This window comes from Convolutriloba macropyga, unplaced genomic scaffold, assembly GCF_964194025.1.
Source record: "Convolutriloba macropyga unplaced genomic scaffold, txConMacr16.3 SCAFFOLD_820, whole genome shotgun sequence".
NCBI classification, from domain to species: domain Eukaryota; kingdom Metazoa; phylum Xenacoelomorpha; order Acoela; family Convolutidae; genus Convolutriloba; species Convolutriloba macropyga.
In genome coordinates this window covers 64,111-79,565 of record NW_027450590.1, presented here as the reverse complement: position 1 = coordinate 79,565, position 15,455 = coordinate 64,111, and the positions used below count along the sequence as shown (strand labels likewise).

General features: G+C 34.9%; 1 protein-coding gene across 1 annotated transcript; it reads left to right on the top strand.

The window, feature by feature from the left end:
* Positions 1-922: 922 nt before the first annotated feature.
* Positions 923-9,424, top strand: LOC142356012 (uncharacterized; the record flags this gene model as incomplete). The annotated part of the gene is made up of 5 exons (XM_075408007.1): positions 923-1,029; positions 6,358-6,678; positions 7,322-7,675; positions 8,031-8,124; positions 9,199-9,424. Coding segments are annotated over 5 exons (1,102 nt in total), but the record flags the coding sequence as incomplete, so codon positions are not given.
* Positions 9,425-15,455: the final 6,031 nt, after the last annotated feature.

Sequence of the window (15,455 nt, the reverse complement as noted above, 5' to 3'; positions counted from 1 at the left end):
CTCAACTGAGTTATATGCGTTGGAGGAGATCTTTTAATCCTGCACATTTTTCTCTTGAAAATGACTTGAATTTTTGGGGGTTTAATATCTGTTCCTCATGATTGATATTTATGCCAACAATTTGAATGAGTGGGGTCGGAACGTTATCAGCGAACGCACATTACCGAGCCTCCTTGTATTAATTTAAAGTGCTTTAACTTTCCGACTACATTCTGTAGAAGACACTTGTGAAACTGCTATGTAGTCAGGAGATATTGTTTTTCTTTACCGAGATTGTTTATTTGAATTCTAGAGTCTACCATTTATCATGGTCCTAACTGACTGACCACATATTTTTCATTGAAAATTTTCATTCAATTAGAATTTTTTTTGAACTAAAGCTAAGATTACTTGTATGGTGAGGAAAGCATTTCAATGCCAAATTTCGGTTCCTCGCGATTTTATCTTGGTAATTTCCTTGAATTGTTTTGAATCGACATCTTAATTTGAGCTGTTCGCAACTATAAACAAGCTTCCGTTATCAGAATGACAACAGGCAGAATTTTGTCTCTGTAGACTGAAAATGACGGACCTTGCGTGGGCAACGATGTTTTTTAAGATCAATAAAAAAAGTTAATTATTAAGACTGCAATTCGATAAACAAATATTACAACGGTAACTAAACGGCAGTCCAAAGTTTATTTTTGTACAATCATGTATCACCTTGGTTTGAGTTTTTCTGTTAACTTTATATGCGTCAATGTTTTCCATCTGATCCGACCAATGAGCAACGATTGCCCAGTCTTTGCGCAATTTTAATCCTTATAAAACTTGTTTCGGAGTCCAAGTGTTCGGAGTCCAAATTACGTCGTTAAAATTTTTTATGAGGCTAACACTTCTGGATAACCATCACTATCCAAAACTTGCTTTTTCTTTTTTTCAGTTGGAACCAGAAGACACAATCCGCCAATTCCACCCTGATCAAGTACAGAGACATGAGTGGAATGGTCGCCACATATTGTCTCATCCTCGGTTGTCAAAAAGAGAAAGGTATGTTAGTAGGTAACCTTATGTGACCTTATGTAGATTTCAAGGTGCTATTTCACTATCGAAAATGGTTATGTTGATCGTGGAAATAAAAGACGGAAAAGCATGATTTTTTCACTCTATTTCAATGATAAACGATACACATCTGCCGGATTTTGAGCAACCAGTTAGTCTAAAAGCTTATTGCTAGAAATTAATTATTAATTACTGCGGACTCAATTGAGAAACTTGCGATCAGTGATATGATTTGTTGCAGAACTGTCAATTGTCTTTTTAATTCACAATAAGCATTGCGTGAAATTTTTTTAAAAATTAATTTTTTTCACCGATTGGACTTTCTTTCATTTGGGTGTAATTGACAAGTTGTTAACAATCACAAACAGTCGCAACTGCCAAAAGTGATGGTTGGGAAAAGATTGACAAGGCGTGTTGATTTTAATGCATGATCATTGATAACAGTGACAAATTTCAATACATTTACTCAAAAATCGGATAGTTTCAATGTAAGGGACTGATTTCAGCGCAGCTTCAGCTGATGTCAGCGCAGTTTCTTCGCACTTTTACTTAACAAAAACACTGAAATTAGCATTAAAACAAGCCAAATGCTCTAAAATGCACTAAATTTGTAAAAATTTTTGTACATTCAATGCATTTGTTTAGAAAATCAGCGCATTTTGAAATTATTTAGTATAAATTATATAGCACTTTTTCATCGCATTCTTGTAAATATTTCAGCGCAATGAGGTCTCATTCGTCAAACAAATTCATCACACTTTAGTGCAATTTTTGATATTTTCGTAGCAATTCAGACAATTATAACAGTCTTTATTAGTTGTTTTAACTTTTTCCGTACATAATTTTTAGTTTAAGAAATTTTATTGCAAAGTGTGAACATATTATCAGTGCATCTATATTTTTCCACTTGACTGCATGTTGACGCAAAATAAGCGAGCATTTCATAATGATATGTTTTTAAAAATCATTGCAATACAGATCATTTCTCACACTTGAAAATTCCTTGAGGTGGGATTCAAGATTTATCAAATTCATTGATCAGTTTGGTTCAATATTACGGCTGACAAACCTTCATTATTCGTAATCTTAGAACATTTTCTTTTGGACATACAGCGAAACTTTCATTCTGTTTATGAATTTCACCAAAATCAACAAGGTATTAATGCAGTATAGCGAAAATAACCAGCCAAATTGAAAATTGAAAAATAATATTTATTCACTAAACAAAGAACTAAACTTAGAACAGACTGTGAGTGAATTGTGAGCACATTTCTTAAAAAAAACAGATAAGCAAACTTAAAAAGAAAGAATTTTAATTTTCTAGAAAAAAAATAAAACAGAAAGTCAATGTCAAAATGCTGCATGTGAACAAAAACCGCTGGCAAGAAATGGAAATTTGGTTCAAACAAAAAAATTAGGCATAGAATGAACTATGAAAGGATCGCGAAAACCATATAGAAAAAATTCCGATAAAAAACTTGAAAAAAAAAACAAAAAAAAATAAAGTGAAATTGCCGCTTGTGAACGAAAAACACTAGCGATGTGAACAAAAAACCACTAGCGATAAAGCGATTTTTTTTCAAACACCGTTTTCTCCCTCTTCTTTTAATTTAGAGCAAAAAATTTTCACGCCGAAAATCCACTATCTTTTTCGCTTCGCTTCCTATTTCGGCCTGAACAAAATCACTATTCCAATTTGAATTCAAAAATCATGAAAATTTAAGAACAGATCTTAAAAAAGACCGCGCCCCAATACAATTCGAACTCTTTGAATTGTAAAGAAGAGATAAGAATGAGATAAGAATTGGTTCCTAAAACTAACCATTAACACTTGAATTTGACTTTGAGTTGTTACACTGTGATAAAAAAAAAGGTGAATAACACTGGGTCGCATTAATTGTGTTTCCGATTTTATTATTCACTAAGCTGTAAGAAATGTTTTTAGTTGATTAAAAGAGTTTGTGAGAACATTAAGAGAACAAATTTGGCAATAATTGTTTTATTGTTGAAATGTATGCCTGCATTTTGAAAATTTGATCATAATAAACGGACGCCGTGATGTCAGAGCAGGTCCAGGCAAAGTGACCGCATTTTTCAAGGACTTTATTGAATACAAAAATATATAATGCCATTAATTTGTTTATACTCTCAATTTTGGTCCTCAATTGACTTCTTTAACCACTGGTTTTCTTGTGGAATTTCCGTTATGCTGCAAATGATTTCCTAAAGATACCGATGGTTTTTTTAAGACTAAAAACAATGAGAACGAAAAATAGAAGATGCGAAGTTGTTCTGTTATCCATAATGTGCTTCAATTATTGCAAATAGAGAGCTTTTTGTATAAGTGAATGAACACGTGGACACTTAAGGAGTGTTGATTCGCCGCTGCATAATTTTCAACGCATGCTTTCTCTAACATTCTGTTTAAAACTAAATTGAAGGCGAACCATATTCTGCAATACGTAGGGAGGCTATGAAATAAGACAATTTGAAATTATTATAATTTTCATGAATTACAAGAAATCAACAATAAAATTAAATACATTACCAGTAACATCATTGTCATGTTGATTAAATTTTGATATTTGTAATTTGTCGTCAAAAAGAAAATCGTCTTCTAATGTATCTACTAACTCATCCAATTCACAGGCGATTGTTTTTACAGAAGACAAAAATTAAACTAATACCGGTCTTCAGACATTCAACTTTAATCTCTAGTCAAAAACTAATGGCAACTTTGCAACTATGTGCAAGTCTTGCTGAGGATTATGTCCACAACCTACGACAAGCATTGGCTAGGCCGACTTGGGTCGCGGAAGGGGTTTCGGAGCAAGCCGTCTCAATTTTCTTAAAATAAACATCGGCCGCACCTTTCCTCCGGCTAATAACTGTTTTCGGGCCGTTAGGTCTGATCAAAACCTCTTCTCTTGTCAGTTTGGTCTGGCCAACAGCCCCATTTTGGTCTGCTCGATCTTGCCAATATCACATTTTGTTCTGTTCAGTCTGGCCATACCCACGGTCTTTTTGGTCTGGCCAATACCCACATTTTCTCAAAAATTCCGAGTTTGAAAGGTTATCTTAGCAGAAGGCCACGAATCAAAAACAATTTGACACGTTCTTAATTTCTACTTTACTTTTATGAAGTTTCAAAAATTTGAATTTTCAAAAATTTTTTCTATCAAAAACAATTGTAATATTTAATAAATTGCTACTTCAATTGTTTTCTCGTTCAGGTTTTATTTGCTAATTTTTATAATGTTTTTAGGCTGCAGTTTCAAAATTGTTGCTGTTTTAGTGGTAAATTTTTGCAATAGATAAAACAAATGAGGTAGCTCTCGGATACTGTTCCTGCTCGTGCATGTTCCAGTTATTTGCAAGTTAACACAATGGATGGTTATCTTCAAAAATTCTTGAAAGACAAATGTGAATCTTGCAAGATCTTGAACTATTTTGGGAGACAATTCTACAAGAAGATCTATCGTCTTGCAAGATTCTGTCAGGATCCTGAAAGATCTCAAAATATACCAATTCAAATCCAACCAACTGTTCGCATATGTCAATTAGACGCTTTCGTCTAGAATGCACTCTTTTATCAACTCATCTATAGTTGTTTGTTAATTCTCTTTTGTCGGGCCACAGTTTTTGATCCACACTTTAGACCGAGAGAACACATTTTGCTATGTGTCCTATACACATATTTGAAGTTGTAACCATATTTGATAATTTTCTGAAGCCCAAAACTGCTATTTCGATATGAATGGTGCGTAAAATATTAAGCAAAAGCTGTATTAGCCAAAGATAATTGTGGTCCCGGGTCGAGACGGAATGGTTCACTTGCAAGAACTTGCAAGTTTCCGTTCTGCAAAGGACGGTTAACTTGTAAGATTTTGCAAGTTTCTTGCAAAAGATGTTTAACTTGTAAGAACTTGCAGGTCGAATGGTTAAATTGTAAAAACTTGTAAAATGAATTGATAATTTGTAAGAACTTGCAAATCGAATGGCTAAACTGTAAGTTTCTTACAAGTTCGTTCCGGTCGAGCACAACTCTTATTGGTTATTTCAATTTAACTTTCAGTCATTTACCGTAGAAAGCGCTTAGGAGTTAGTTGCTCTGTTTGGATAACATAATACAATTTGACTTAGGAAGACAAAATGGTTACTTATTGAATTTTTATCCTCAAGAGAGATCCTTTTGCAAGTCAATTAAAAAACAGTAGATCTCAATTAGTTTCTTTGCGAGTGCTTATCAAAAAATGTTCCCAAAATATTGACTTTGATTGAATTTTCAATTCTAAATGTCCAAACATCCGTTTACATTCATGTCTTGCAACGTTTTTACGGTTTATTGTGTGTGTCTGCGTGTGTGTGTGTGTGTGTCTGCGCGCATGTGTGTGCGCGTGGTGTGTGTGTGTGTGTGTGTGTGTGTGTGTGTGTGTGTATTTGTGTGTGTGTGTGTGCGTTTGTGCAAATGATTAACTTGTAGGTAACTTGTAAGTCAAATGGTTAACTTGTAAGAACTTTCAAGTTATTGGAAGGAAAAAATGCAAGGCGATGCATCGCCTTGTAAGACCTTGCGAGAAACTTGCAAGTTCTGGCAAGTTAATCATTCGGCCTCGACCCGGGGTAGCTCTAAATCAAAAATTTTCAACAAATTTTATTGGGCATTACGCGAAAACAAATTAAATTACTTTCAGCTGGTACTTTCAAGTGCGCTTGACGATATCAAGCACTCAAGTGTCAGTGATATCTGTTTTTATATAATAATAATAATTGCTCATAAAACACATTCAATCCTCTTACCATTTTTGTGCAACTGTAAGATTTTATTTTAGTGCTATCGGTCATTCTTTCCATTTTTTTCGGTTGTTTGAAAGCGCCATAGCTCTAAGCTAATAAGAATAAATGAAATTTTTTGTCATGTCCTCTTTTTCGTTGTAAGTTCTGTAAAGATCCTTTTCTCTGATGTTCCCACAGGCTGAAGAAGTCTAATGTCTTTAAAAATAGTGTATTTTGTATGCACAATTTAGTGACTTATTTATATTGAAAAACAACTAAAATGACTCCTAGTATTTTATAGCGATAAGTGCATTTCGAAGTACCATCTTTACTTGTTTCAAATGGTTTTCAAATAACTTCCAGAAAATAAAGTAGATAAAAATTTTTGCCTAATGCCAACCCAAGAAAGCTTTTCGTAATCAAGATTTCTCCAATTATCACATCACCCAATGTGAAATTGAGAAATTTTGTGACGGCCGAAGCTTCAATTCATCACAGCAAAATTTTCAGTGCAGTGTTAGAATCTGGAGTGCTTTTCAGATTCCGAAGGAGTGATTGAATTTGTGAACAACTGTTACGAGAATGAGAAGAACATAATGGCCACTCAGATACCAGTACCCACTTTCATAGCTAAGAGATATCTCAACCCAAAAACCAACCCAGAGTCAAAACCAAATGCAGACAAAACCAGACCTCCATTCTCGGCAGCATCTGGGAAGGTGTCGGTGGATGGCTCATGGTCAAAACTGACAAACAATCCTGACCCAGAGTTGGGTTTGAAGCCAGAAACTCCAGACGTTGCAATTACTATTCACGATGGCTCTGCTGAGAAGTCTGATGGGGAGAAAAATTCAAACGAAGGTGTTGCAACTAAATCTAGAAATAAAAATCGGGAAATTATCGTTTTTATGAATCTCACTTACTTGGAATTTGATATTTGGTGTATTTATGACTTCAATTTTGATAGTTTTCTAGCAAAAACAACTGAATCGTTTGTCTAACATTTATCGCAGTTCCCTAGATCAGAACTGATGACAATTTTAATTACAAGATGCTCTTGTAAGATCATACTTAATCATACTAAGTTTTTTGCAAGTTCCCAGCAAGATAACCTCCTCTGTTAATTGTGACGAAAATGTAGGTAGCTGAAATGTTGATTTCTTTTAATAGAGAGAAGATGTCGGATCATCAACTTTTAACATCATGGGTATCACAAAGCAGCACTTCTAAATTGAACTTTTTCTAACCAGTTATTCTAATCCCACCCACCCCCCCCCCCATAAATTTGGTAAGAGAAATTAAGAGTGCGTGCGTTTTTAGTCAGTTATCTTCCATCTTCTGTGGAGACATTCAATAAAGGCATCATTGCCAAACCTAGAAAAATTGGCTCGGTTCATTAAAAGCCATTTTCATTTTTTCGGTTTTTTCAATGTTACTAAAAGGTGACGAAAATTTAAAATTCGTTTTTTTAAATTGGAAAAAACGAATACAAGTGTGACTCTAGGTAAACATCAGCTTGCGAAAATTGGCGCAAGCCTGAATGAAATGACACATAGCTTGTCTCGAACCCTTTCCCAACTATCAGTGGAAAAGTTTCTCCGTGAGAACGACAACAACGTGAAAACACAAGTACTCCTCAACGCTCTTTTGATGCGATATCGCAACCTTAAATGGCTCTACGGGAGAACTGCTAAATACTACTACACGTTGAATCTGGCTTGGTTCTATTCTCCTCTGTTGATACTGGGAACTCTCAATACCATTTTGACCTCTGTCATAATTGGGAATGATGGTGACACTCAGAGCCAGATGTCATTGCTGGTCATCAAGGTGTCCACTGTCGTGTCTATCTTGACAGGTATTGTATGACGATGTCTTTTGTAAAAAGAGGATAATATTGAGAAATGGAAACCTCTAAATTTTGTTTCAAATTGTAGATCCCCGGGTTTCTCGAACTTAGAAAACTTGGTGATAGCGTAGTAATGCACTGTTTATGATTTAGAAGAATACCCCACCAAGTTTTTGCCGATTTTAGTACGGCACCTTAAGTTTTTCTTAAGTTTTCTACTCCACGGTATAAATCTTAGTAAGCTTTGAAAGTTTAGTCTCAAGTGGGCGACCTAAGTACACAGTGTAAAGGAAGTTATCTGCCATTTACAGAGTAGTTTCATAATGAGCTTGAATAGTTTAACTTGTGGTCGTGTGACTTGTAGGACTTCAGTTGACTCTGCAATGGGAAAGTGAAAGCTCCAAGTGCTACGAGGCACACCAACTGTACCGCAAATTGGGCTCTGAAACCAGCTACAGGTAAAAAAATTTGTTTACACCCTTGTTCAGGAATCATCGCTTGTAAAATTACAAATGTCATTGGTATATTCGGCTTTTGGACTTTATGAATCGTTGGTATGTTCAGTTTCAAACGCAAGATGATTCTTTATTCGGTATATTCGGTTCCTTAGGTTGAGAATGTTTGCTTTTAAACGTAAGAAACCGTCGGCATAGTCGGTGTTAAACCAGAGGAAATCATAATTAAATGACTATTTACTTGATGTCAGATGTTAATATCTTGATTCAGAGATTGTGATTCAAAGAACTGAATTCCCATCAATGCTCAACTGGTTTGAAATTTGAAACTTTGAAATTAAATAAAAAATTGTTCAAAAATTATTTAACTAGTTTTACAAAAGAGCTTAAGAAAAAAGTCAATCAATTTCAACTTCTTTCGGAGAAATTGTCTCCAAGAGGTATGTTTGAAACATTATAATAATTAATTAATTAATTGCTATTATAATATTTCAAACTTAGCCAAAATAGCTAAATTTAGCCAAACCTGGTTTGACATTAGCTTATTGTACATCCTTATGGGCGGAGACAACAAAATTTTAGTTGCACTCCAATAGTCAACCCAAATTACTGGTTCGGATCTTTTCAAATGAACTGGAATAATGTTGAGTGATTGAGTATACCAACAACCAAATCTACAATAAGAAATTGAAAGCTAGATTCTTGCAAGATTTGAATCCGCTCATCACTAGGGTGGCGAAGTGGGAAAAAACTGACATACATCAGGCTACACGTGCAGACGCTGGTGACGGAGACCATTTCCATATAATTTTCAGGGAAAGCGGTGGAAGAAAAAACATTTCACCGCTTAAAACCCTAATTCTCATTAAAATTGACGTTGCTAAAAACAGCAAATCATTTAAAATTTCTCCGCATCGATAAAAATTTGGGCCGAAAAAAATATTCACAGCAAATCTACCCTATTTATCTGCAAAACTCGAACCGAGAGACGAGTGATGAGCTCAGCATGCTCGCTATCCAAATTTCCGTCTGTAATTTTTGTAGAAATTATTTTAATGATTTGTTACATTTTATTAGACTGATGCTCTCAAAGCAAGGAGTGAGCATGAAAAACACGGCAGAGTTTGCCTGGAAGTGCAGAGAAGTAGAGGAACAGACAGTAGATACTGCTCCGGCTGTTCCCAAGTATATCCAGAAAAAGATCCGGAAGATGCAGAAGTCACACGATGGCATAGAAGAGGAGGATCCCTGTGAGTTCAACATTGTTGCAATCAAGAAACAACAAGAGGACATGGCGGTTTGAATACCTTTAACTGATTATGGTGGAAGGAATTTTCATTAAAATCTGTCTTCAAGTTACAAGTTTCTATGTTACAAGTTTCAAGTTACAAGTTTTTAATGTTATTACCAGCTAAAGCAAGTACCATAAATTTTTGCGCGGGAACCGATTTGAGTTTAAGCGGACTCCTTTTCAGAAAGAAATATGTTACTATCTAGTAGACTGATATTGTAAGATTTCCGGGCCCAACCCTAAAAATTAGAAGATTGGCGGTGAATGCGGTGAATGTAGTGAGTTTGGTGCAAATAAAAATTTCAGGGCTGAAAACCGCAAATCTTAGAAAAAAAAACACTTTCACTGCGTTCTCGCAAAAGGATGCCAGCGGTTTGCAGGTGGGAAATATATTTTTGCCCGCCATACACCGCAGTTAATTAGTTATCGTTTTAAACAATCTTGACGCGGGTTTGTTATTTTCTCTAAAGAAGAACAGTTTTGTGGGATACGCTCTAGCTTGCTAAAATATTTCATCTTTTTTCTCTCTGTGACAATCGATTGAAAACCTCTGCCAAATCTTTTGCCATTGGGTTTTTTAGAGGACAGTATTTTTAGTGAATAAAAGAAAAGAATTTTTAAGTTATATCGATGTTGAAGATAGCGTGCTGAATCTATGATGAAGATGGTAAGAACTAAAATAATGAAAACTGTTTCGGTGATATAACTCTAAAGAGTTCACTAAAAATTGAAATGTTCACATGAGAACAATCTCAGAAATTATCAGTGCGTTCAGATCAAAGTATGATCAACACTCAAAAATTATTTTTAATTGAGAGTCAGCTATTCTTAGCAACTTTTTGTTAACTTTTTGAAAAAAAAACACGTGTAGATTTTTTGATTGAATCAGATAAAAAGAGAAATTGCGTCGATTACATTGTATTTTATAATTGTTCTCTAGTTAATCGAGTTTTTGCAGTCAAATATTATTTGATTATTAGATGTCAAGTAAAGGTAAAGCAAGTTTTAAATGACTGACTGAAAGGAGAAGATATAGTAGCATTTGATATCTTGAGAACATTTTTAGAAGTTTAAGAAAACAGAATTAATAAGAAATCCAATAGCAAAAAATTGTCAAAATTAAAAAAAGTGCAGTCCTGCTACAAGTAAGTACAGTCCGCATCAAAACATCATATATTCAAGGGAGGCCTCAAATTATAATTTTTTCTGATGAAAAATTTTGTGAAATATAAAGATCTAAAGCAGAAGCAAACAAAAGTTGGCAAATGAAAATGAACCATGTGTCTGTTACCTAATAAATATATCCTAATATCACTGCCCTCATTTATAATTCATTTAGTTCATTATGTTCTTTTTTCTTCAGTTCACCTTTCGTTCAAGAGTTACGCACACTGTCAAAGTTTGATTTACGGGCTTCTACTGGTATCAAAATATTGAGTAAATGTACTCGTTTTTAGTACCAGATTGCAGTTTTCCTATATTAATAAAATGTGCGTGTGAAGCATACTTTGGAATTTCGCCGATGAAAAGGTGGTGCCCTATATGGAAACTCTGGTCATTTTTTATGGTTTAAACTGGAAGTTGAAAAGTGAAAACTGTTTTCCACCGCAAAATATGTTTGACGGAAGCGCCATCCGCGTAATTTTGCTTAATTAATATAATTTTTTCTGTTTTGCAAGAAATAATTTCAATAATTTTATGGTAGACTAATATTAATTGTTTCGTATTTGATTTTTCAAATTAAACTAATAGTTCGGTAGACGCTCTTAATGCGTTCCGTTTGTTCATTTTTGTGTAGTTTTACTCTTCAGCCTTATCTTTCGTTTTCGTGGTAAATTGAAGTAGTTCAAGTTATTTTCGGTGTCAAGCTACTCAATTAGTAAATTAATTTTGCTAAGTGCTTCGACGAGAAAAAGAAACGTAGCCAGACTTTGATCAGTTTTTCCGCTTTGTGAATTCATCTGAGGAAAGTGAGTATGCATTGGCAACACCTATAAAATCTCCCAAAAACAATCCTTTAACAAAGGTCACTGCCAGTTGTGCATTATTTTGATAGATCGCCTGTAAAAATAGCACTTTTTAGTGGTCAACACTAAAACCATTCTTAGATGAAAAATAGATAAATATTAGCAGCCTAAACGTTAGAAAAATTTTCGACAAATACCGAGGTTGAGATGCCAGGCGAAAGGAAGTATGTCCAGACCGTCCCAAGCGAAAAGTGCCTATGTTCAAACCGTTCCAAACGGAAAGGGCCCATGTACAGACTTTCATGCGTTCATGTTCAGACTTTTGTGCGTTTTTTGATGTTTCCAGACTACGTAATTTTGAACCCCCCCCCCCCCCACACACACACACTTATGCGTTCCTTTTTCCAATCTAGACATACTCGCTTCCGTCTGGGACGTCAAACTGAGCCTCAGCCTAACTCAAACAAAAGTGGGAATACAAAGCGAATCCGTATATGAAGAAGAGAAAACTACTCAACAGCATAAAAGACAACTCTGTCATCCGCTTCTGAAAACCTCCTAAACAATTTTATGCCAAAAAAATTCCACCGCAACATTTAAAAGTTCTTTTTCAAGTGAGCACGCACCCAATTTTTGAATGATAATTTGCTTTCTGCCTGCAATTAATTTGTATCATCTACAGTAATATTTGCGCAGCAAATCAATATAAAAGATTAAAAATCTAATAAGACTGATCTGAATGCCAATACGAAAACACAAAGGCGACGGAATACATCTCAATCTACGTCACCGCCGTCAGCAACCGCCAAGAAATTCACAGTAATATTGGTCCGTCTTGATCTTCAGATATCGAATTATCTCGTTAAGTCATATTCAAAAATATGTTAAATAAAATCTTTGCAAAGATTTTCCTCACATCAGAAAATCTGTGATGTTTAAAGAGATCAGGGACGCAGTCATCAACAGTGATCAAAACCAGAGCGGGACAATTAATAACTACTTCCACAATGTCCTGTGCGCTTGCAGCTGACATCCAAATGTTGTTGCGAGGACAAATGTTTTGTAATGTCACACGCCCTAATGTGGACTGCACTTGAGTTGATGATCGACAAAACAAGTGATGAGTATCCTTATGATGCAGCTACAGATTTTGCAGTTGTTCTCCATCTATGCCCAAAATTGGGCATTATACTCACTTCAATTACAGCCACATGGTTAGAGAAATTGAGCAAAAACACCTGGTATTGAATGCAGAAAATAAGATTTGCTCATCATAGATCAGTAATTGAACCTGCGAATTACGATCGTATTGCAAAACAATTTAATCTATTAATATAATTAGATTTGAAGACTGTAAAATATACAGTTTTATTAATGATCTTCAGAAAAAAATTACGTGGCTTGCTTCGCGTGGATAGAGTGCTTGTCTATCTTCTAGAATACATTTTTTAGGCCAGCACGTGTGATGAACGTGCATTTTTCCTACACTGGTGGTCACCATATCCACCTGCATGTCAACAAATATATTGTTGATTATAATTAATAGAGAATAAACATTTCCTTGATGTGCAGTCAGGAACATGAAAGTGGAGTTGAAGTGGAGCTCATAAACAAGTTGATCTAAAGTGGGTTGTTCACGCGGGTGTTTTCGGCTCGCTGTAATTAAAATTGAGGAGCTTCTCACCGCAGTGCCAATAGGACTGCTAAAGGCGGTAGTAGCTTTCGATTTGACTTGTGTCATAGAGGCCTCATCCAGACTACGTTACAGAAGCCAAAATTTTATGCTGAAAAACAATGCTGATAAGTTTTAAATGTGACATGATCATAGAATTCATCAGATTAAATTGAGGACATGGAAATCAAAGATTCAGTACTAATTTTAAGAAGATCTTGTTATAAAGGATCAGAGTTGATGACTTCCATATTAATTATATATGCTTCTTAAACTAGTTTTTAGATGAGAGTCTTTAGATGCCAAAGTTTAGATGCCGGGTCAACGATCATACAGCTTTCTTTGATTTCGTACTAGGTCATGTATGATTCTTAGTAATCATACTAGGTCATAATGATTTGTATGAATTCTTGGTAGTCAAACAAGGACCAAATATGATTTCCTAGAAATCATACAGGGATCATACTGAAAAATTCAAAGACTAAAAGCTGTATAACTTTGATTTGCCATTGAAGTTGAAATAATTTCTCGGAAATCATACAAGGTCATATACGACACATAAAACATTGACTGGGGCCAAAAATTCTCGTATAATGTAGTCAGAGGGCTCTTTAAATTATTATATCGCATTTGCAATCCACATTTGATCCTTTGTGTAGGCTAAAATAATAAGTTTGCTGTTGTATGCAATTTTTTTCTCAATTTTTTTTTATAAATGAGCATTTCTAAGTATAAACTGGCTTCAGAGTATGTCAAAAACTTTGTTATCTATTTGGACTTACTCTTTCATTTAGTGCCCAACTTTGCAAATGATATTGGACGTTAGGGTCTTATGGCGTATCACAATGTCAAGCCGTGGTATCATATAGGTGATGCCCTGCCGAATAAAAACAAAAAAACATATATGGTAAGATTTTCGAAAAATAGATATATGATTCTTGATGTTCGTACTAGGATCATATATGATTTCTTGGTAATCACACAAGGATCATAAATGATTTCTTTGGTTCCATACACGAATCGTACTCAGAAATCAAATATGGAGAGCATGAAATCATATATGATCCTTGTATGAAATCAAAAAATCTTCAACCGGAGTGCGCAGTCCGGAAAATGAAATTGGAGTTGAAGTGGGGCTCATAAACGAGTTGATCTAAAGTGCGTTGTTTACGCGGGTTTTTTCGGCCTGCTGTAATTAAAATTGAGGTGCTTTTCACCGCAGTTCCAATAGGACTGCTAATGGCGGTAGTAGCTTTCGATTCGACTTGAGTCATAGAGGCCTCATCCAGACTACGTTACATAAGCCAAAATTTTATGCTGAAAAACAATGCTGAAAAGTTTTAAATGTGACATGATCATTGAATTCATCAGATTAAATTGAAGAAATGAATTTTTAAGAAGGACTTGTTATTAAGGATCCGAGTTGATGACTTCCATATTGGTTATACATGCTTCTTAAACTAATTTATATATGCCTAAATTTTTTCAATTTGTTCATATAATTCAAGTTCTTTTAAATCACTACTTTTTTGCTTCTATGTTATTAGTTGCTCATTTTACTTCCTGAGAATTCTTCTGACGCTTTTAGCTAAATGTTTTGCCATTCAATCTAACCTAGCTACACTCTGATGAGTGGATCCGCAAATCTAATCAAGAAAATTTCTTCCGCACCTCAAAAACACTCCATTTCCCTCTCACACCACTATGTTTGATGGTTTCAGGTACAGCTATTTGTTCTAGTGACTCTTAGTGTCGGCAATGTCTCTCAAAGCATGCATTCAGGTACATCTAGGCAACCAATTGACTATTGTGCCGATAATTTTTTCCAAGCATCCGTAGGAACATTTCTATGTCAAGCTCAAACGATTCAGACTCCCAGAATATTAGGAACAAAAAACTCTCCATATTTGAGTGTTAACTTGTTCGCAAGCTCTGAGTGTTTTTTTTTTCAGAAAAAAGAATGATTTTTGAAAAAATCTTTTTGCCCAGAAAAGACAAACAGCAACTTCTCTGTGACCAAAAACCAACACAGTGAATCACGTTTAAATGATGAAGATTAATTGTAGCTGTAGATCTATTAAAACAGTCTACCAAAGCTTCAATTTATTCAAACGTATTATCGGCCAATTCTACGTACAATCCAACAACGTATAAGCATCAGTACGATCATAGCAACAAGTGAGAGTTTAGACGGCAAGGTTTTTTGATGCTCTTTTACTGGTTTTTTGTCTGATGTCATTGACGTCAGAATCAGTTCATAATCGATCAACAATCGTCTAGAGAACCTAAAAATATTAAGCCTAAAACCGCCTTATTCGATACATATCATGGTATTATTTACTTAAAATTAGGTTATACGAACTTTTCCGGAACTTTTTGTGTATATTAGACGCAATTCTATACA